This window comes from Triplophysa dalaica, chromosome 6 (assembly GCF_015846415.1).
Source record: "Triplophysa dalaica isolate WHDGS20190420 chromosome 6, ASM1584641v1, whole genome shotgun sequence".
NCBI lineage: Eukaryota > Metazoa > Chordata > Actinopteri > Cypriniformes > Nemacheilidae > Triplophysa > Triplophysa dalaica.
The window spans coordinates 8,353,647-8,378,051 of record NC_079547.1 but is presented as its reverse complement, the minus strand read 5'-3'; the positions used below and the strand labels follow the sequence as shown (position 1 = coordinate 8,378,051).

General features: G+C 41.6%; 1 protein-coding gene across 1 annotated transcript; it reads right to left on the bottom strand.

Moving 5' to 3' along the window:
* Nucleotides 1-645: 645 nt before the first annotated feature.
* gpr17 (G protein-coupled receptor 17) lies at nt 646-24,310 on the bottom strand. Its single transcript, XM_056750707.1, has 2 exons — nt 24,072-24,310; nt 646-3,565 (listed from the first exon to the last, which is right to left on the bottom strand). Exon 2 carries the CDS (start codon nt 3,555-3,557, stop codon nt 2,538-2,540), a length of 1,020 nt encoding a protein of 339 aa, XP_056606685.1. The 5' UTR covers nt 3,558-3,565; nt 24,072-24,310; the 3' UTR covers nt 646-2,537.
* Nucleotides 24,311-24,405: the final 95 nt, after the last annotated feature.

The following is a 24,405-nucleotide window of genomic DNA, read 5'->3' as shown; positions in this document are numbered from 1 at the left end:
TCATTGCTTTGTTTTGTTTTGTGTTATGTTATGTAAATGGCATCGTGTGTGGTCTTGAGTAATTCTCTTTTCTATCTGTGAAGATGCCTTCTTATATAAATGGACAGGAAGCTTTGTTCAAATAAGAGAAAAGGAAAGACAAAGAGAGATGAATCTGCTGACATTCAACAGTCTGAGTCACATGATGCAAAAAGAGAACCTAAAGACAGTCACTTCAGCCTGGTGGTTTCCGTCTTGCATCTCTCTCACACAGCCAAAGATCGCGGTTATGCTGTACTGTCAATTATAGCTTAGGAGCGATGGCCACTGTGTGGTGAGGTGGAATGTGTTTGAATATAATTATATAGTAGGGTGATAAAGTATGATTCAAAACCTATTGTTATTTGCTTTCACACAAGAACGATGTTAAAGTAAGGTGACTTAACTTAAAAGTAAGGTTATACTGATTGAGTAATCAAGTTCACACAATATGTTTGGAGACAAAATTTGGTTTGATGAACAAACTGACGCAATCATTAAGGAACTGTATTTTTCAAATGGTCCAGAATGCATTTCGGTCATTTGATAAAAACACAAAACACACACAACACAATTAACTATTTCAATTTAAGTTTATTCAGTGGATGCATTTACAAATTGATTAAACTGATATATCACAGATACACTGATAGATACAGAACAAATATTACAAAATATAGATAATAGCAAACAGACTGACAAAACAACATTTATACTGATGGGTTGCAATGATTTAAAAGCATCATAAAACTCAAAGTGATAACAAAACCTAAAAGCTCTAACAACCTCTTCTAATTAATAAGAGTCATATAACAACATTTATAATTTTATTTGACTTTATAAAGTGAAGTGCACATTTATTTAGTTAGTAACAAGCTGTCAAGGTATATCAAAAGCAGTATTCTAACAGGTGCATTTACAAATTCTTACCACAGATTTACAATGCTATAACCACAGAACCCACTCTGGACCAGTAAAACATAATTTATCTGTACAGTTCATTAGTTTGTGTATAATATGGAGTCACAGAGATGATGTGTTTTTGAAGGCCAACCCCGGAAGTTAGCGCTGCAGTAGTTCTCTCGACCAAAAGACCATGCAAAAATAATAATGATAAACAAAGGTTTATGATGTTTACATGTTTTGTCTATCAATATAATCATCATTACAAATTATCACAACATTTGTTACTTTTGAAGCCGAAATAAAATCGCCAGAAGTAAAAAGCTAACATGATGCTATAAACAGACTATACTATATAGTCGCTTGATATCAACATCACCACCACCAACTCTGTCAATCTTAATAAAAATATCTTCCCTAGTAAGTAATTACTCCTTGAATGAATCCGCATCTATGTTTTTAGAGATGCGTGCCCATGTTGCATTATTTTTAAGATTTTTATGCCCAATGACATCTAAGGAAAGTAGTCGGTTTTAGCAACTTGTTAGCAACCTATGTTTTAAGACACAGTAAGGCTTTAAATAATCAGAGGCCGGTTATAATTGTAAATATAAATATAATATATAATATAAATATTTAGAGGCTTTTTTAACCACAGACCTTACTTCAGGCGATTTACCAAAAACTCATTCAAAAACCCATAAACTTTTGGGCGATTGAACCGGAAGTCATGTCGGGCTTAATCGCTTGCATACAAAAAATACGTCATCTCCTCAGCTCCCTATTGAGACAGAGCACATTTAGGCTACTCCCACAGTGGGGGAAACAGTCCAACCCTCTTCATTGACTTTCTATTGTGGGAAGCTGCCTCCTTGTCATTTCTGACTTGAAACAATAAAAGAACAATGTCTAGAAGCTACTGTGTGACAAGGTGTACAGTAAACACGCTAAAAAAAAACACAATTATTTGTATAAGCTACCGAACAGTAAAAGCCAGACTTTAAGGAGACCAAAGTGGATAAGACATGTTGCATCAGCAGGAAGAATGGATAAATTGCAGTATCCTGACACACTCAATATCCCTTACGATATGTGTGCATTAAAAATTTTGTCACTGGTAAGTCAAATATCAATATGTCAATTTTATATATTATATTTCTGTAAGCTAAGCTGTAGCATTTTGGCAGTATGCAACTTAAGTTAGAATGTGGAAAAAACAGAAAGTTATGACGTAATGCTACGTTTGTGAGTGCTAATAAGCAAATATAGCTAACAGCTTTTGAACAGCTTGTCCCCAAAAAAACACAGTATGACACATTTTTGGGGCTTGTAAAAACATAGTTCCGGGGATTTTAGCTTGTACACTGTAGGCTACACCTTGTCACATAGCAGTTTTTAAACATCTTTCTGGTTTTTTGTAACATTTACATTTACGTATTTGACACGGTTTTATCCAAAGCGACTTACATTGCATTATCCTATACATTTATAAGCCATATGCAATCCCCTGGGATCGAACCCACAGCCTTGTGTTGTTAACGCAATGCTCTTACCACTGAGCTACAGGAAAGCTTGTTATAGGTCAGAAATGAGAAGGAACAACTTTAATTATTGTCTCAGAACTCTGACTTGGCACTCATAGAACTTTCATGTGTACCTTTCAAATCCCCGCTGGTAGCACTTGACCCCCCTGATTTATCTCTGCAGAGAAGCCTTCGAATGCTCCCCCTAAACTTCTCAGCAGCAAACAAGTAGACCAGTGGATCCAAAGCTCCATTTAGGCAGGTTAGAGAGGAAGTAAGTCGGTTGGCCAAAGCAAGGCCTCTTTTGATTTGGCACGACAAGTCTGGGTGTCCATAACCTAGAATGAAGGTTGCACGGGTTAGGTGATAGGGCAGAAAGCACACTATGTAGATTAGCATAACCAGGCCGATTGTGCGTAGAGCTCGAAGTTTCAGTGCTGGCTCCAGCCTTGAACCTTTTCGCAGACTGTGCATTATAAGCAGGTAGCAGGCGAGGGTTGCAACAAAGGGAGGTGTGAATGCCACTGCGAGGGAGACTAGAGCACGGCGTGAGGCCTTTTCTCTATACAGCTGCAAACATACAGTAGAACCGTTCACCTCTGCAGTCTGCTGGGTGACCAGAAGGGGTGCCATTGAGACTGTCACCAAAGCCCACAGGGCGAAGCTAGCTATATGAGCATAACGGGGGTGCCGGACCTTGAGGGAACGTACAGCATGCACCACAGCAAGGTATCTATCACCTGCAACACAGGCCAGGAAGTACAAACTGGCATACATGTTAACATAAAAGAGAAAGCCTGCGAGGCGGCAAGGGACTTCACCAAATGGCCAATGGCCCTCGGTTAAATGATAAGTGGCCCGGAGAGGTAAAATGAAGACATATGACAGGTCAGCCACAGCAAGATGGAGCAAGAAGACATTGGCTGGAGAAGAAGTGCCTCGCTGGCGAAGGAAGATCCACAAGGCGAGACTATTGCCCTTCATGGCCAAGAGGAAAACTATAATGTAGTAGAATCCAAAGACCATGTTCTCCACTGTATTATCCACTGATGGACAGCTCTCCATGGATTGATTGGACAGCAAGGTGGGAAGTTCTGTCAGTTGGGACTCCATCTTTATAACTGCAGATAACAATGGGAAATCAAAGTAAATTATTTATATTACATAGATTACCTTTCAGCACATTTCATCAACTTTATTGCTCACTGTTAATTCTGGCTCTGTGTTTGTTTAAAAACATCAGAATTGTCACTGCTGTGATGCAGTTATGAATTACTCCGCAAGGCTTGCCCCTCTCAGTTCGGTTCGTGGACTTTTGAGGCTGTGTGCTTTGAAGACAAAGTATCCGTTTTTCCCAAATTGGGACTCAGCTGTTATGTGCTGCTCCTAGCCTGCTACGACTCCTGATCCCGCCCCCGGGGTCCTATGACTAGCTATAAGCTGCCTCAATTTTGCCTGTAGTAGTGGTAACAATAGTGATCAAATGCCATCGTCTATGACTGAGCTGGTGATTTAAATGAGTTGGTGAACTGACTACTAAGCAAAGTAACAACTTGAGCACTAGTTAAAGCCCAAATTATGCAAAATAACTAACTGAGATGAAATCACTTGCTAACTGCTTGGTCCCCCCAGTTAAAAAATCCCATCTGCACCCCTCGACCACCACCCAACAGACCAAATGTGGGACAGGAATTACATTTGTGTGGGACAATGTGGAACACCACTGAAAGGTATTGTGAAACTGTGAAATAATAACATATAATGAATAATATAATATATAATTATATAAAATAAAATTTATACATATATATATGTTTTACCTTTCAGCTCGTAAAATGATTTGTTATTTAGTCCACTCCAACTAGATAAAATGTTAAATATCAAAAAAATGTAATGGCTATTTCAATTTAAGGTTAACTGTCTCTTTAAATTGTAAACGTTTACAATGTTTTAGTGATGTATCCGGCAGGTTTTCACAGGAGGGATTGCCACCTGATCTGCAGTTTGATTGACAGATGTCGCAGCCTCTTGATGACTGAATTCACTGCCGTCTTCTCATGTACTGGATATAAGTCAGGCTTACATAAATAGTTGCATTTGTATGAGCTTGTTGGACACAGGTTTCCACTGGTTACTGCTTTTGACAGCGCTATTCAATAATTAAATAAACAATGCCGCAAACAAGTGTCTCATGTGCGTTTTGGGGGGTAAAAAACATGTTTTTTAAACGAAAAACCAACAGACTGATGAAAATGCAGGAAATTTTCTCAATACACCACGTGCGAGACAAGGGCTGAAATTGCTGTGCGTTTCAACGCAGAGTGGGACAGGTGGTCACCCTATTTTCAACACGTTTTTATCTTAATGGTCCCTAACACACACCTTCCACAATTTTCTTTCTTTTTCTTTCAGTAGGTGGTGGGGACCTTTCCCAACTGTCACGTGTCCACAGCATAAGGATGTTGTTATCTCAACAAGCTGGTCACGTGGCCACAACATACAGTATGGCTGCATTTACATTTGGCATTAACGTGTAATCACAGTTAACTGATCAAACTGATCGGATCATAAATCATTCAAGTTTCACAAGTGGCAAAGCAAAGACCTATCGTCATAGGGGCAAAGTCAAATCATGACAAAACATACGAATGAGATCGTACGAAATAGGAATCCACACGAATGAGCCATCTTGTAAAATAGGTATGAATTCCCATCAGATTGCGATGATATATATATATATATATATACATGAAAGATACCGTCTTTGTTACGTCTGTAACCTCAGTTCCCTGATGGAGGGAACGAGACGTTGTGTCGAGAACGACAGATGGGGTTCGCCCTTGAGAACCAATCAACTCTGACTACTATGGAAAAGGCCAATGAAATTTGGCGAATGAAATTTGCATGCCGGTCTCCGTCCCCGGATGTCTGGTATAAAAGGAAGCTGGCGCGCAGCATTCATTTACCTCCTGTTCTGAAGAGCCTCTCACGACTGCAGCAGAATACGATACGTGTTTGTGGCAAAAGGGACACAAAGTCTCGTTCCCTCCATCAGGGAACTGAGGTTACAGACGTAACCAAGACGTTCCCTTTCTGTCGGCCTCTCGACGTTGTGTCGAGAACGACAGATGGGGTTACCTATGGAAAACGCCACACCGCTGTATCGCGTCACAATCTCCAGCGAAGCGACGGTAACAGGCCTGGGCGTGTCATCTCGAAGCTTTCTCGAAACTGTAACCTTCCAGTGTGGTGGTCGGGGGGTTCCAGAGCTTTCTTGGAGAAAGATGGGTACGGCCCTGACTGGTAACCTTTCACGGACGGAGGCCTTAGCTCTCTACTGGAGAGAGGCCGTCCGGCTCGGGTTTACACCGGGTAAGGACATGGGCTGACACCGGGTTTACGCGAAGGTTGTTAACCCTTGCGAAGGTGTTTGGGTGTAGCCCAACCCGTAGCTCTACAGATGTCTGCTAGAGAGGCGCTTCTGGCCAGTGCCCAGGAGGTGGCTATACCCTGTGTGGAGTAAGCCCTCACTGCCAATGGACATGGGAGATTCTGAGATCGGTATGCCGTCATAACGGCATCCACGACCCAGTGCGCCAGCCTCTGCTTGGAGACAGCCTTCCCCTACTGCTGTCCTCAAACACAGACAAGGAGCTGGTCAAAGCTTCTGAGCTCTGTGTGCGGTCCAGGTGGAGGTGCAGTGCGCGGACTGGACACAACACGGATGGGCTTGGGTCTTCCTCCCCGATGGAGAGCGCCTGCAAGTTCACCACTTGGCCCCGGAAGTGAGTAGTGGGAACTTTTGGGCACGCATCCGGGCCTGGGTCTCAAGATAACGTGAGAGTTTCCAGGGCCGAATTTAAGGCAATCCGGGGACACGGAAAATGCTTGGAGGTCCCCTACCCTCTTGAAGGAAGCGAGCGCCATCAGGAGGGCCGTCTTACTCGTCAGGTGAGGAAGATCGGAACCTCCGAGGGGCTCTTGGCCCCCCAGGACCACTTTAGGGTCCCAAGAGGGGATGGAGCGGAGACTAAGCGGATTCCACCCTCTCGCGCCCCTTAGGAACCTGGTGACTAGGTCGTGTTGCCCTAGAAACTTTCCATCAACTGAGTCGTGAAGAGTGGCGATGGCGACTACATACACTGTTGACTCCAATGGAGGAGGCGTAGAGCAAGTCGTGTTAGCTGCCGTGAGCATACGCCATCCTGACGTTTTGATGTATGCCACAGCTGTAGTGCTGTCCTCGGACCAGCACGTGCTTGTCCTGCAAGAGAGGCCGCAGCCTGCTCAGTGCAAGAAGCACAGCCCACAACTCTGACCCAAGGAACCACGTATCCCCGGGTTAGCATGGCTGACATCACTTCTGATTCTTCCTGAGCTCGACCCCGCTGAGAATAGCGGGACATGCCGCGCTGGAGAATGCTCAGTCCTGCAAAGGACCTTTTTAGAAAAAAATCTCTAACACCTCCGGAACTGCCAAGACGCCCAGGGTAAGGTCGCTGCAGGTAGGGACGATCCGCTGCTCTACGTTGTAGATCCGGCAATGTAGAAAATAATTCGTTGAATTTGTTTTGTTCGTAGTCATCAGCGAAGGCTCTGAAGAACAAAAGGTAAATGAATGCTGCACGCCGGCTTCGTTTCATACCGGACATCCGAGGGCGGAGACCGGCATGCAAATTTCATTTGCCAAATTTCATTGCCCTTTTCTGTAGTAGTCAGAGTTGATTGGTTCTCAAGGGCGAACCCCATCTGTTGTTCTCGACACAACGTTGAGAGACCAACAGAAAGTGAACACATTTTAAAATATTTAAGATTTAAAGTCGTCCTGGGTGACACGAAAAAATTTGTTCTAAAGACATGAAAAAAAGAGGAAATTCATGAATATAACGAATTCCCGTGAAACTGTCATATCAGATCAGATTTGTGTTTCTGCAACTAAAAACCGCCCGCCCGCAAGTTGGCATAAGGTGAGTTCAATTCAGTCATGGAGATTTTACATTTTACTTCATAAAATGAGATTGCAAAGAATGCACTGGACAGATTCAGATGCCGCGATAAAAACCTAAAAATGAACATATGAGCTTGGAATCATTGCCAGATGATAGGGAAAAGTTGTGCATATTTAACAGGGAATGGACATTCTTTAACTGTTGGGTGGGAAAGCAAACGTTTTGCTATATATGCACTGTACTCTGCTCTCGGTTTTCTGACAGCCTTTAGTGAGAGGAGGGAAAATGCAGACACCATGGTTGGATTACGTTTACATTACACTGAGACCAAATCACAACGCGTACTTAGCTAGAACTGATCGATTAACATTTCACTTGTCTTTTCTATGTATATCTGGACAACATCCAGATACAGCCTATAGGTTGCATTGTTAATGCCAAAGGTAAGCGTGTTAATATGTCGTGGTTCCCCATGTTATGGCATTCTTATGAATGATGCCGCCGTCACATTAGACTTTGAGCATGCAAAATTAGTTCTGACGGTGCTGCAAAAATTGGCGGGAACTATGTATTTTAAATTTCTGTACTAGAGGTCACGTTGAGAGATTGATCTTCTATTGGTCTCACGCATTCACGTAATGTGAATTCACAGGTCAGCGTACACCAAACTTGAATTTTACTATGCAGCAAAATGCAAAATATCTTTGGACGGACTTGTATTTCCGTTCTGAAGCATTTGCATGCTTATGAATAGAAGCCAATGTAGCATAAAGTAAGGTTTGACCGCGGATTTTATATCTCGTGACCACAACATATTATCAAGTTACAACAAGTTAATATGTGGTGTCTTTAACAAAACTAGCTAAAACACCATGTTACCCAGCAGGAACCATACAGTAAAAAGCAAAATATCATGAATAAACTATTTTTAAAATGTATTATGGCAGTGGTGAAAGTGGTCTTTCTGTGAGGATTAAGTGAGGGAGCTTGCATGGTCCGGGTTTAAGCAATTCTACTACAGTACTCTTAGAAATAAGATACATCTATGTCCCTGGGGACTGTGCAGATCTCTCTGTGGAGCAGTTGACTGCACACATTGCGCCCCAACACTCCACACATGCTGCTAGTAATAGTGACGCAATGCCTGTACTGTAGGTTGTAGTACATTTGCGGCCACAACTTATCATGGGACCTAATTGTCACTTCCTGATATATTGTTATGGCTGGAAGGGATACAGCTACGGCAGGAAGTGATGCAAAATCTCGGCATAAATTTAAAATAAATTACATTTGGTAACACCTACACCAACCCTAACCTTACATTAATTTAAAAAAATTATTAACTGTTGTCAGCGACAAAAATTATGCAGTATTGAAGTGAGCATGCCAAGTGGGGTAGCCTTATCCCTTCTACCCACAACCCTGGTATCTGGTTACAGCCTGCCCTGCTGCCTGTTTTGAAGAGACATTTATCTATTATCCAAAAACAGTTGTTTTATTAAAAGTTGGGAACAACGGCACTATAAGCAGGGATTAGATAAAGACCAGGGCACGTATGTCTAAAGTCAGTCAGAGTAAAATTTTACTCTTAAGGGTGTCCAAATTCTAAAAATGACATAATTGTACTCCTATTCTTAAACTAAAGAATAAGAGTTATTCATAAAGGTTCATAAGTGTTAACTATTAAGGAGAGCTAAAGAGATCTCCTTACCTATTCATAGTAACAAGTAGTAACACCATGTACTTTACAACAAAGAAACAATGTGTTGGAATGATATGATGGCAGGGAGTACATGAAATAATATAGTATTTGCTGCTTTGGTCTTTTGCATATATACTGTATATACTGTAATATAATAGGGTGTCATTCGGCATCTTAATTCTTAAATTAACTGTTAAAAGTTATTTAAAAGTGTATAAAACCATGTCAAAATGAATGAAATTTATTTTTTTTTAAATATTTTTAACTTTTGCATCAATTTTTAACTTTTGCATCAATTTTTAACTTTTGCATCACTGTCGATATCTCTGTTTGAAAAATGAAATTGCAGGTTATTTTATGTATATATCTTCTTATGGGTTGATGTCAACCGATGTTGTGAACCGATGTTAAATTTCACACAAAAGCGTACAGCTCAATATATCAATCACTATTATAAGCTAAACATTGTAAACCAGGGGAAGGTAGGCAGACAGTTTTCAACACTGATTTTTATGTACATGCCCAATAACAAAATTTTGGTTTATTTTACCCAAACAAATTTGAATTGCAGCTAAATATACAGTATAAATAAATTAATATAAATATATATTAATGTTATGTTATGTCTGAATTAGGTAATGTCTTAAATGAATAAATGACTGAATCATGCTGGTCTGACTTCAAGGGTGAATTCATGCTGCTCTGACTTCACCCTTGCAGGCTCCCTATTTGCTGATTCAGAGGTCAAGGGCCATTTTGTTGTTAATTCATTGTAGTCCTTAATTAACAACACTTAAGTCAGAACTTAAGAATCAGTCTTAAACTTTACTCAAAGTTTATTTTAGGTTCTTTATAAAAGGCTCCTACTCTTAAAAAAGTCCTACTTCTTACTAAGAATTATTTCACACATAAATCACTGTTAAAGACAACTTTTAAGGTCAGGCGAGTATGCTGGCCAATTAAGAACAGGGATACCATGGTCCTTAAACCAGGTACTGGTAGCTTTGGCACTGTGTGCAGGTGCAAAGTCCTGTTGGAAAATGAAATCTGCATCTCCATAAAGTTGGTCAGCAGCAGGAAGCATGAAGTGCTCTAAAACTTCCTTATATACGGCTGTGTCGATCTCCTCCGTGATTCGAGACCGGTGCGCGCACAGCTGGCGCTCATTAACACTCACTCACCGGCCTCGATTCACGTTCTCGCCCGCCTGTTCCACTACAATCTACTTTCTGTATCCTCCTCTGCTCAAGAGGGAATCAGACCAACTGATCGAGACAAATCCGCAGATGTACGTAATATTTATCAACAGTCTGAATTTACGTACATGTACCGTATATATAGGAGGATAACCTTAGCATATGATAGCGAAGGGAGCTTAGTCAGTCACAGGCTAAATAGAACATTCAAAGCCAGTGTTAAACTTACTCTATAGTTATATGTTATTTGTCAAAGGAGCACTTGGAGTTTAGCTGAGTTTGATTTAATTTACGCATAAATGAATACAAGCTCGCAAAATAATGAATTGTGAAGTTGTTAAGCTCACTTAATACATTGCTGGCTAAATAGTTGGAGGAAGGGTTTCCTTTTGGCTAAGAAGGGATTCATTCTAAGCTAAACACCTGCCCTAACTGCTATACCTTATTTGTTCATTATGTGAACCCCTGGACATATGAAACCATTCAGATGTCTTTTGGTACCTATATAAAGACTTGTAGTTTCTAAAATAAAAGAGTTCAAAAGCTGGATGCCTCTGTGTCTAGTTGTTGTGCTCCCAGATCTGCAGATGCATTCTCTCACAACATCCAACCTATTTCTGATTTGATTTTAAGGGTAATCCAAAAACAGAAAGAAACTTAGTGTTTGAAAGGAACCTGAAGTTTAACAAGCTGTATGTTTGTTAATACATTATGTGCGTTAATATGTTCAGCTGCGGCAAGTTTGTTTTGCTAATGAACAGGGGCGAACATTGCTGTTAGTTTCATTTTAAACGTCTCAAATAATTCGTGCTAAGGCTGAAAAATCTTTCACAGCATACTAGTTATGGTCTCACGTTGTGTTTGTAACATTATAACTTGTCAACAACAAGCGCTTACATCCATGTAATTCCGCTGAGATCTGCAGATGCGCATTCCATGGATTTTAGGCAAGCATACATGCACAACATGGGCGCATTAGGATGTTGTGGATTTTTTCAGTTCAGGAAACATAATTTAGCAAAACCATTGCCATGGCAGCGCTAAACATGTGTTGTGTTGACAAATAGATGGGTGGGGTGCGCTGTAACTCATTATCATTTAAAGAGACATGCACCAAATCAGGTTGCTGTGAGCAGAGCAGTTTTTGACGAAGCAAAAAAGGTTTTGTTAACACAGGCAACGAGTGGTTTTAAGCAAAATATGTTCCAGACATTTCATAAAGACCCTTATAAATCAACCCAATTTCCTCATCATCCGATGAGTCATTTAATGCGTTAACTATGCATGTTTAAGGGAAACTAGCTAAACTTCACTCCCGGACTTCAAGAGATGCTCCTACAATTTACGTCAGGGCTATTCAATAAGTTTGTCATGGGGGCCAGTTCATGAAAAGCATCCCGAATCAGGGGCCGGAGGGATATGGCTTGCAATATAAGGGATAATATCAACAAAATAATTCATCATTTTTTTCTGTTTAAATTTTTCAGAATTCTGTGTTTTACTGTCATGATTCCGCCATTATGTCATGTCTATTCTTGGTATTGGGGCGGAGTCATGGCATAGCCTTAGGTTGTGTGTGGAGGTAGAGATAGTGATCCTATTGGCTTGCTATACTCTCTCTCCGGTCTGCGTCTTTGTTCCTGCCATCTCGTTTCCTCGTGAGCTTTCCCTCTGTGTTTAATCCCTGTCACCTGGTCCCTGTTAATAAGCCTTTGTCTGTCTCCCCTATAAAGCATCCTCGTGTCTATTGTCCTGTGGTCGTTCGTTGAATGTACTTCGTAGTTTGTGACATGTTTCCAAACAGTCTTGTTGTTGCGGCTTGTTCCATTTTATGAGTGATCGTTTCCCAAGTATATGTCAGTTTATGTCTAGTAGTGTTTTGTTAGTCTAGTAAGTAGTTTATTGTTCCAGTCGAGTCTGTCATTTATATTCATTATTGTTTTACCCCGGTGTGGGTTTGTTGTTTTTGTTCCTGTTTTTTGTATAATAAATCCTTACGTTAACCCCTGCGTTCTAGTGTCGTTGCCTGCATTTGGGTTCTCCCTGAACGATCCGTGACAGGAACAGTTCCACAAGCACATAAACACCCATCCATCCATCCATTTTCTACCGCTTATCCGGGGCAGGGTCGCGGGGGCAGCAGTCTAAGCAGGGATGCCCAGACTTCCCTCTCCCTAGCCACTTCCTCCAGCTCTTCCGGGGGGGACACCGAGGCGTTCCCAGGCCAGCCGGGAGACATAGTCCCTCCAGCGTGTCCTAGGTCTTCCCCGGGGTCTTCTCCCGGTGGGACATGCCCGGAACACCTTACCGGGAAGGCGTCCAGGGGGCATCCGGAAAAGATGCCCGAGCCACCTCAGCTGGCCCCTCTCGATGTGGAGGAGCAGCGGATCTACTCTGAGCTCCTCCCGAGTGACCGAGCTTCTCACCCTATCTCTAAGGGATCGCCCGGCCACCCTGCGGAGAAAGCTCATTTCGGCCGCCTGTATCCGGGATCTTGTCCTTTCGGTCATGACCCACAGCTCATGACCATAGGTGAGAGTAGGAACGTAGATTGACCGGTAAATCGAGAGCTTCGCTTTGCGGCTCAGCTCCTTCTTCACCACGACAGACCGGTACAGCGACTGCATTACTGCAGAAGCTGCACCGATCCGTCTGTCAATCTCCCGCTCCATCCTTCCCTCACTCGTGAACAAGACCCCCAGATACTTGAACTCCTCCACTTGAGGCAGGAACTCTCCACCTACCTGAAGTGAGCAAGCCACCCTTTTCCGGCTGAGAACCATGGCCTCAGATTTGGAGGTGCTGATTATCATCCCAGCCGCTTCACACTCGGCTTCAAACCGTCCCAGTGCATGCTGAAGGTCCTGGTCTGATGGGGCCAGCACGATGACATCATCCGCAAAGAGCAGAGATGCAATCGTGTGGTCACCAAACCCGACGCCCTCCGGCCCCTGGCTGCGCATAGAAATTCTGTCCATAAAAATTATGAACAGAACCGGCGACAAAGGGCAGCCCTGCCGGAGTCCAACATGCACCGGAAACAAGTCTGACTTACTGCCGGCAATGCGAACCAAGCTCCTGCTCCGGTCGTACAGGGACCGGATGGCCCTTAGCAAAGGGTCCCGAATCCCATACTCCCGGAGCACCCTCCACAAGATGCTGCGAGGGACACAGTCGTATGCCTTCTCCAAATCCACAAAACACATGTGGATTGGTTGGGCAAACTCCCATGAACCCTCCAGCACCCTGAAGAGGGTATAGAGCTGGTCCAGTGTTCCACGACCGGGACGGAAACCACACTGTTCCTCCTGAATCCGAGGTTCTACTATCGGCCGGATTCTCCTCTCCAGTACCCTGGCATAGACTTTCCCGGGGAGGCTGAGAAGTGTGATCCCCCGGTAATTGGAGCACACCCTCCGGTCCCCCTTCTTAAAAAGGGGGCCCACCACCCCGGTCTGCCAGTCCAAGGGCACTGTCCCCGACCGCCACGCGATGCTGCAGAGGCGTGTCAGCCAAGACAGCCCCACAACATCCAGAGACTTGAGGTACTCAGGACGGATCTCATCCACCCCCGGTGCCCTGCCACCGAGGAGTTTCTTGACTACCTCGGTGACTTCATCCCGGGTGATGGGCGAGTCCGCCTCTGAGCCCTCGGCCTCTGCTTCCTCAATGCTTCCCCTCCTTGAACTGCCACCTTACCGTGGTGGAGGGGTTTGAGTACCCGAAAGACCCTAGGAGCTATGTTGTCCGGGGCTATATGCCCCTGGTAGGGTCTCCCAAGGCAAACAGGTCCTAGGCGACGGGTCAGACCAAGAGCGGTTCAAGAAAACCCATATGATGACCACAATTTCGAGGACCGTGACGTCGCCCGGTATGGCGCAGCCGGGGCCCCACCCTGGAGCCAAGCCCGGGGTTGGGGCTCGTATGCGAGCGCCTGGTGGTCGGACCTCCCCCCATGGGGTCCGGCCGGGCTCAGCCCGAAGGAGCGACGTTGGGCCACCCTCCCGTGGATTCACCACCTACAGGAGGGACCGTAAGGGGCCGGTGCAAAGTGGAACGGGTGGTAGTCGAAGGCGGGGGCCTCGACAACCCGATCCCTGGACGCGGAATCTAGCTCTAGGGACATGGAACGTCACCTCTCTGATGGGGAAGGAGCCGGAGCTTGTGCGTGAGGTTCAGAGATTCCGACTAGAGATAGTCGGGATCACCTCTACGCACAGCTTGGGCTCTGGAACCACACTCCTCGAGGGAGGATGGACTCTTTACCACTCTGGAGTTGCCAAGGGTGAGAGGCGGCGGGCTGGTGTGGGTTTGCTTATAGCCCCCCAGCTCAGCCGCCATGTGTTGGAGTTTACCCCGGTGAACGAGAGGGTCGCTTCCCTGCGCCTCCGGGTCGGGGATAGGTCTCTCACTGTCGTTTGCGCCTATGGGCCAAATGGCAGTGTAGAGTACCCGGCCTTCTTGGAGTCTCTGGGAGGGGTGCTGGAAAGCGCCCCGACTGGGGACTCCGTCGTTCTGCTGGGTGACTTCAACGCTCACGTGGGCAGCGACAGTGACACCTGGAGGGGCGTGATTGGGAGGAACGGCCCCCCTGATCTGAACCCGAGTGGTGTTCTGTTATTGGACTTCTGTGCGAGTTACAGTTTGGCCATAACGAACACCATGTTCAAGCATAAGGGTGTCCATCAGTGCACATGGCACCAGGACACCCTTGGCCGGAGGTCAATGATCGACTTTGTTGTTGTTTCATCTGACCTACGGCCGTATGTCTTGGACACTCGGGTGAAGAGAGGGGCGGAGCTGTCAACCGATCACCACCTGGTGGTGAGTTGGATCCGATGGCGGGGGAGGAAGCTGGACAGACTCGGCAGACCCAAACGTACTGTGAGGGTCTGTTGGGAACGTTTGGCCGAATCGCCTGTCAGAGAGATCTTCAACTTCCACCTCCGGCAGAGCTTCGACCAGATCCCGAGGGAGTCTGGAGATATTGAGTCCGAGTGGACCATGTTCTCCACCTCCATTGTCAACGCAGCCACTCGGAGCTGTGGCCGTAAGGTCTCCGGTGCCTGTCGAGGCGGCAATCCCCGAACCCGGTGGTGGACACCGGAAGTAAGGGATGCCGTCAAGCTGAAGAAGGAGTCCTATCGGGACTGGCTGGCTTGTGGGACTCCCGAGGCAGCTGACAGGTACCGACAGGCCAAGCGGACTGCAGCCCGGGTGGTTGGGGAGGCAAAAACTCGGGCCTGGGAGGAGTTCGGCGAGGCCATGGAGAAGGACTATCGGTCGGCCTCGAAGAGATTCTGGCAAACCGTCCGACGCCTCAGGAGGGGGAAGCAATGCCCCACCAACGCTGTTTACAGTGGAGGGGGGCAGCTGTTGACCTCGACCGGGGATATCATCGGGCGGTGGAAGGAATACTTCGAGGATCTCCTCAATCCCGCCGTCACGTCTTCCATTGAGGAAGCAGAGGCCGAGGGCACATAAACACAATTTTAATATTTCTAAAGTAAATGCACAGTTTGAAGTTCATTCCTACATTTTGGTTAAGCAATAATAAATTTGACATATTCTGTGCCATTCCGCGTTATATAGCAAACATGCCTGGATTCCGCGATTCAATCATAGGGCCCTAAATATGGGAGCCAGTATGTTGTATTTTTACATTTTTGCCCCATAACACACCCAAAGATCTTTCCTACATTTAAACATGCTGATTTTAAACTGCACAAAAACAACATCGGTGCATTGAAAGATGCCAAAGCAGGCTGTTGCATTTTGAAACTGCCAAACAAATAAAGGGAAATTCAGCGTAACAACATTAACCTACATTAAAAATATAAATACATAAATAAACATTACACATGTCACCAAAACATAAAAAATATCATCAAAAAACACCAGAAAATTTAAGACATACTTCTAAACAAGTTTTGATTCAAATTTCAATCTCATGTCATAAAACATGTGGTTTCAGTGATACTTTTAATCGCAACACGAACAACTGCCACTACGTGTCATCAAGGCTCCAATGGTTTACTGCATACAAACTAAAAATTAATACATTTCATCATTATATATAAGAAGGACATTCTTGGAGCTTTTCAATGATATCAAAGTTTTTAAGATTTACTTTTAGATTTTCAATAAAATGTGATTTTGAATATGTAATATTCATAATGGTACCAAATGGGCCCAGTGACATTTGAGAAAATGAGTGTGATTTAAGTTTATTTTGTGATTTCTGTTGCTAAACAGTTCCAAAATATAAAAACTACATTCTTAGAGCTTTCCAATGATATATAATTTGTCAAGATTAAAATGGATTTATATTGCATAACCACTGGAACGGTGAAATTTAGATGCATTTAATTGGTTTTATGCTCACTCTTGTTATAAATAAATAAATTCCAACCCCTGCATAAATTTTTTAAACACTGATCAAATATTTATTCCAGAGTCTCATACCTTTCCAATGATAGATAGTTTGTTATGATTCGATTAGATTTAGTTGTTATATACTAAAGTAAACCTAGGGGTTCCAATATTGGAACAGTGACAGTAAAAGCCCATAGAAAATCTATGGGGTATTGTGAAGAGGAAGATGCGATATGCCAGACCCAACAACGCAGAAGAGCTGAAGGCCAATATCAGAGCAACCTGGGCTCTCATAACACCTGAGCAGTGCCACAGACTGATCGACTCCATGCCACGCAGCATTGCTGCAGTGATTCAGGCAAAAGGAGCCCCAAATAAGTATTGAGTGCTGTTCATGCTTATACTTTTCATCTTCATACTTTTCAGTTTTTTCTAAAAATCCTTTCTTCGTCTTAAGTAAGATAATTCAGATACTGAATTTGGGGTTTTCATTAGTTGTCAGTTATAATCATCAAAATTAAAAGAAATAAACACTTGAAATATATCAGTCTGTGTGGAACGAATGTATACATTATACACGTTTCACTTTTTTAAATAAAATTAGTGAAATAAATCAACTTTTTGATGATATTCTAATTATATGACCAGCACCTGTTTATTATTTATTAAAAATAACTTTATATTATTATATTTGCGTGTAGCAATCACATAACGAGTGGAAGAGAAATATGGACCTTATTTAAATACTTGAAATTATTAAATAGTTAAATACTTGAAATTTAAATATGATATCTAAAAAAAATGAGAATTAAACATCCGTCCATGTTTAATGCACAAATCCATCAGTGAAACGGCGCACTGCAGCATATAAAACATTTAAATAAACATCATTAAATAATGAAAAAAAAAGCTTGTTGCAGGGACATCTTCAGTCAGTCGCATATTAACCTTTATACAGTCCTTAACTATTCAATTTGGCTTTCCTTTTCTGATTGCCATTAAACGTTACTTTTTCCATCTGGTTGGTGGAAAACGTACATGTTGACATTGTCCAGATTACTATGTTTACAGCTGCAATAAATGCGCATTCAGGAGATGTGTACAGGAGCGCAAACATATAGATGTCTCTCCGCACCCCTGCGAGTGCTCCGCCACCAAGCTTGCGGGTTTTAGCCGGTTTTGATTTTATGTAACTGTTAATTTCACAACAAGGTCAATTGCAAAAACTTTAGCATCACTATGTTTTTTTCGTGCAGGCCCGTGTTTGAACACACCAACGGAAACGTTTATTATGTTAATGTAAATATTTTAAATTATACCATCTACAACTGAAAGGCTACAAATAGAAATCCTGATCACAACCATCATTTTTATTACATTTATATTTTTCAAATTGACGTGCACTACCGCCGGTGGAGAGGGGGTTTTAACACTTGGTGACATGGCATCTCACGCACAGAAGCCGGCACATGCCATTAAGTTTAGTGTCACGTCCGGTGTCACATCCGGTTTCTAGTGGCAGATGCCTATTCAAGGGCTTTGGCATATGCCACGATTACCCTAACCATAACCTAACGGTCAATTGGTACATTACCGCTTAACCTTACCCTAACCTAACTGTCACTTTGTACATTACCGCTGACCCTAACCCTAACATAACAGTCGCTTGGTACATTACTGCTTACCCTAACCCTAACACATCGTGTCAAACATTTTCTTAAAAAAATTTATGACAATTTTTCCGTCATAACAAAGTTTGGACTGGGTTCGATTTTCAGATTTTTTTGCATCCGTAGCAGGCATTTTGAGAGGCGTTTTAAAAATTCAGAGACACAGAACAAACGAGCGCCGAATGCATATGAAGAAAAGCATATGAAAATTTCGGACTGTATGCGCAATTTGGGTGGGCCTAGGAACAACTTTGAAGCTAATCCTCCTTGTACGGTTCCAGGTTAATAAAGCACTCCGGCTTTAAATGATTTGCGCAATGATCCACTCCTTTCTCTTCAGAGAGATTTTTATCCGATGACTCCTTTAAAATGATTAATCATAATCGTGTCATGATGCAAGTAGAAGTTCACTTGTTGCAGGTTTTTGTGGACTTTCGCCTGGTGCCCCTCCAGTCATTTATCCACGCTCTGCCCTTTAGTTTTCAAAAACAAGCATTAAAAAAATCTTAAATCAAAAAGAATTTACTTCGGAAGCAAAATAAGAGATTACAGTTGAAAGAAACCCTTTGGGCTTACTTGGCCAAGCTTTCACTTAATGCATAGTTAATGAACAGCAGCTACGCTAATTATTCTCTTTATTCTCTTTCCGCCTCTGCCTCGGGATGCCCATCCAGAGGTAGGAAGAAGTTCCACCATGTCCAGACGACTGACAGATGCCCATCTCCAATTTGAGATTACGCCAGCTACAGCTGCAGACTGACTGACCATCCCAGCTCCATCTAAGGCAATTCCACCACCAGCCAAGAGAAATATGACCATCGGATCATCCAAGCTCAGACCACTACATCCCCAACCAAGAGCAAAGACGGACTATTTGTCTTATTAATGCTGAAGTTACAATATTTGGTATTAAATGCTAAACTTAAATCACATGTCACCAGTTTGAGTGCAGCTATGACACGTCAGAGGGGATCTGGCCCTCCCGGCTGAGCCTGGTTTCTCCCGAGGTTTTTTTCTCCATTAATCAATCATTGGAGTTTGGGTTCCTCGCCACAGCAGGGCAGTGTTGGCCTGCTCACCGGGAGACTGCATTCATTCATTTATTTATTTATTTAATTAGAAATTAGATATTATTTATTAGAATGATCTTACTCGTTGTATAAATACCATGCACTGTGCTGTGTTTTAACTTTTCTGTTTTTCCTGTTTGCCCCTGTAAAGCTGCTTTGAAACAATACACATTGTGAAAAGCGCTATATAAAAAAACTTGAATTGAATTGAATTGAACTTGGATTTCTTCATAAATTGGTCATAAAATGTGTTCTGATCTTCATCTAAGTCACAACAATAGAGAAACACAGTCTGCTTAAACTAATACCGCACAAACATTATGCATTTTCATGTTTTTATTGAACACAACATGTAAACATTCATAGTGCAGGGTGGAAAAAGTATGTGAAACCCTAGGCTAATGACTTCTCCAAGAGCTAATTGGAGCCAGGAGTCAGCCAACCTGGGGTCCAATCAATGTGATGAGATTGGATGTGTTTATTAAAGCTGGCCTGTCCAATAAAAAACACACACCAGTTTGAGTTTGCTGTTCTGAAGAAGCGTTGTCTGATGTGAACCATGCTTTGCACAAAAGAGCTCTCAGAAGACCTACGATCAAGAATTGTTGACTTACATAAAGCTGGAAAGGGCTACAAAAGTATATCTAAAAGCCTTGATGTCCATGTGTCCACGGTAAGACAGATTGTATTCAAATGGAGAAAGTTCAGCACTGTTGCTACACTCCCTAGGCGTGGTCGTCCTGTAAAGATGACTGCAAGAGCACAGCGCAGAATGCTCAATGAGGTGAAGAAGAATCCTAGAGTGTCAGCTAAACACTTACAGAAATCTCTGGCACATGCTAACATTTTTTAAGTTTGCAAAAGAGCACCTGGATGTTCCACAGCACTGCTGGCAAAACATTCTGTGGACAGATGAAACCAAAATTGAGTTGTTTGGAAAGAACACACAAAGCTATGTGTGGAGAACAAAAGGCACAGCACACCAACATCAAAACCTCATCCCAACTGTGAAATATGGTGGAGGGGGCATCATGGTTTGGGGCTGCTTTGCTGCCTCAGGCCCTGGACAGATTACTGTCATCGATGGAAAAATGAATTCCAAAGTTTATCAAGACATTTTACAGGAAAACTTAAGACCATCTGTCCGCCAACTGAAGCTTAACAGAGGATGGACGATGCAACAGGACAACGACCCAAAGCATAGAAGTAAATCAACAACAGAATGGCTTCAACAGAAGAAAATACTGGAGTGGCCCAGTCAGAGTCCTGACCTCAACCCGATTGAGATGCTGTGGCATGACCTCAAGAGAGCGATTCACACCAGACATCCCAAGAATATTGCTGAACTGAAACACTTTTGTAAAGAGGAATGGTCCAAAATTTCTCCTGACCGTTGTGCAGGTCTGATCTGCAACTATAGGAAACTTTTGGTTGAGGTTATTGCTGCCAAAGGAGGGTCAACCAGCTATTAAACCCAAAGGTTCACATACTTTTTCCACCCTGCACTATGAATGTTTACATGTTGTGTTCAATAAAAACATGAAAACGTATAATGTTAGTGCGGTATTAGTTTAAGCAGACTGTGTTTCTCTATTGTTGTGACTTAGATGAAGATCAGAACACATTTTATGACCAATTTATGAAGAAATCCAAGTAAGCCCAAAGGGTTCACATACTTTTTCTTTCAACTGTATGTCCTCTGTCCAAGTTTTTATTAGGAAAAAAAACTTATTATTTTTTTGTTAAATACCTTTGCTTTGTTTTTTTTCTTTTCTCTTTTTTATATAGTTTTGTTTAACAAGTAGATGTTTATTGTTTAAAGAATATTTACGTATTAATACTGGGAAAACAAGACAAAAATACTAAGAAATACTATGTTTATTCTTTTATAGAGCAGAATATAAACCCCTTGGATAAACTGCCAAGATAAACTTTCACAATGATCTCCCACCATGGTCGTACCCACCATTGATGCACCGAGGTACAGACCTCGGTAGTTTTGTTGTGAAAAAATGCAAATTTAGTAGAAAACGCCTAGATAACTGATCTCAGATCTGATCTACCTCAGCTGTTTAACAGCGCTCTTAAGTGTCAATATGATTGAGTTGGCCAATCAAATGAAGAAAGGCGAGGATTACTGTCCAATCAAATGAAGGAAGGCATGAGTTGCTATTGACAGAAGTCAAGCTCGAGTTCGGTTTCTACTGTGAAAGAGCGTGATGTAAGTAGCTAACTGTTCAATGTTTTACAGAAATGTTAGCGGCCATTGACATATCTCGTTCTTTAATTCTGTTTCTATATTATTTTAAGTTGACCTATTTTTTTCACCAACCATTTTTTTTAAAAAAAACAAATGCATTGTGATCCTTTAATGATAAACCTGAAAAGACAGAGATGGTTTTAGCATTGTTATATAATTTGCACTCCAAACATTTTAAAATGCACATACTCTAGATCAAGAAAGTCCATTTTTTTGTTAATGACAAATTCAGTTTTTGGACCTCTGTATTTCTCTGTAAATCCTGCAGATGGCCCTGCCTCCAACTGGTGTAAGAAGACACATTATTTACATTGACTACAAAGAATAAAAAGGTGTGAAATAAAGAGTGTCTCAAAATACTTTGGTGTCTTTCCATAAAAAGTGCTGCAGGATTTGTAACTGAGGGGAGGAAAAGTCCCAGAACTTAACAAACCCTACAGTAGACAGCTAAAAAAACGAAAGCTGTTCTGAACTCACTGTAGTTTCACAAAGACTAAATGTGTGTCAGTTCGAGAAGAAATTAAGTTGTTAATAGATGCCTGTGGTTCTTGTGTGTGTGATATTAAAAATGATTTAATAAAAGTCCGAAAAGATCCAGGAAAAACACATTATCTTGTATTTTGGCCATTCTACAGAATACAGAAACTGCTGTCCCACATAAAAAAACACATTCAAAGGCATTTAAGTATTCAAATCTTAGTTGTTTACTAGCATCTATCATCTATTGAAACCCACAATACTATTTATAATATTAGTGAGCTTAATATATATCTATATATACAGTATATATACATTTATTGGGTACTTTCAATTGGGAGATGGGTGTCCTAAATGCAAACCCATAAATTTAAACTTATGAGAATTAAACAAAAAAATGTTTGCATTTCTTTCCATTTTTGTTTTTAAAAATATCTTTTTGATGTTTTTTAAAGAGTAAAGTTAAAAATATATATTTATTTTATATTTTTTGATGATTCAACTTTATGTAAAAGAATGTGTCCCATATTTTTATGTCACTTCTGAAACAGTGTATGCTTTAGTCCTTCGGATGTGACTGAATTTAGCCAAAGGAGTACATTTTGTTGATGTGGAGCCGGTTGATGTCCCGGTTTAAATGTGTTCACAAGTCTGAAAATGTGTGTTAGGTACATCACTACATCATTTTTCTACAATTAAGCTAGCTTTTTTGTGCGTTATTCAATGAAATTTAGTATGTATATGTGCACATCTTTTCAAAACTGTGCTTGCAAACAATGTGCTGATTAGCATCTTTGAGCTAGACTCAAAAGTATTAAAAAACTTAATCCTTTATTTGTTGAAATAAACTCCATACAGTTATGCAAATGTATTTTAGTAAGTTTATCAGTGATATAGTATGTGAGCTGTAGGTTTTCTATTAGATATTTACTGTCAGATGTGTTTCTGATATATGTGCTGGCTGCGTATTTGCAACATTGGTTATTTGTATTAACATAAAATGTTGAAAGTCTGATTCAGCAATGCTAAATATTGTGATCACTACCAAAACATTACCATCACTACTTAAAACGTGTGTGTCACCACCAAAACATGGGATGTTTTTTCAGAAATAAAGTATATTAAATTATTAACGAAGATCTTATGATAGTGTTTGGTTCAATATATATATATAAACCAATGAATACTTAACTTTGTAAAAGGCATAAAATTGATCATACTAATTTCAAAGAAAGATTGGATTCAAAATACAACAAATCTCATTAATTACATTCAAAATATTGCTGAAATTGAAACTGTCTTTGATTTACATGTGATTTAAATATATATTTAAAAAGTATATTTAAACAAAATCACAAAGAGAGACATGTTAAAAAACAGAAAGCCTCACAGGTCCACTGACTTGCCACAATACAGAATCACTTTTGTATAGAAGAAATTTGTGGGGTCAAGCTGAGGTTGCACTGTGACACTAATGCTTCTGTTCTACATCACACAAAAGGCATGTAGAAGTAATTACAGGAACAAGGCATTCTGCAGATTAACCGAAGCTGCAGCTCAGCATGGAGGAACAGGCTTCCATAGCTCAAGATCGAGCCAAGCCAAAATAGACCTTACTTTTTAAAATTCACAGACCAGCATATGAAATATGAACAAATTAAAGCAAACTTACATAAAGGATAATTCATTTACTAACTCCCATTATATAATTTAGACTCCCAATATTATTTCACTCCTGATTCATAGACCCAATCAAAGCATATCTTAAGAAACTAAATGGTTATTAATGATTGTAAACTTCCAATAAGAAACTTATAAGTAAGTAATACACATACCCTATAAATTAAATGTAGTTACGTTATTTCAATCCTGGGATCAACTCAAAATACAAAAACAGGATAAAGTATTGAAAAGTATAAGAGACTTACCTAGAGTGTAAATCTCTCAAAAGTCCTTGCAGTACGGTACAGATGAGATGGAGTTCTGAGATGGTGTTCTGCTGCTGGTGTGAGTTTCTTACCACTGGTTAAAAAGCACAAGGGTAACTGAGAGCTTCTGTTTAGAGAGCAGTGTTTAATGGAGTTGTGGTTCTACTGTTTTAAGTGAGCTGTGCTAATGTTGTCAGGCATATTCTGCTGTCTCTAAACTGCAGTGTGTTTGAGTTACGATGCTGTGGCTCTTTTTGTGTCTCCAACAAATTTGATCACAAAAACGTGGTCCCTGATGGGAAGGCTCTAGTGCGACCCCTGACCTAAGCCTTTC

Excerpts from the sequence above, each read along its gene's own strand:
- gpr17 (XM_056750707.1), bottom strand. The coding sequence starts at position 3,557 with ATGGAGTCCCAACTGACAGAACTTCCCACCTTGCTGTCCAATCAATCC.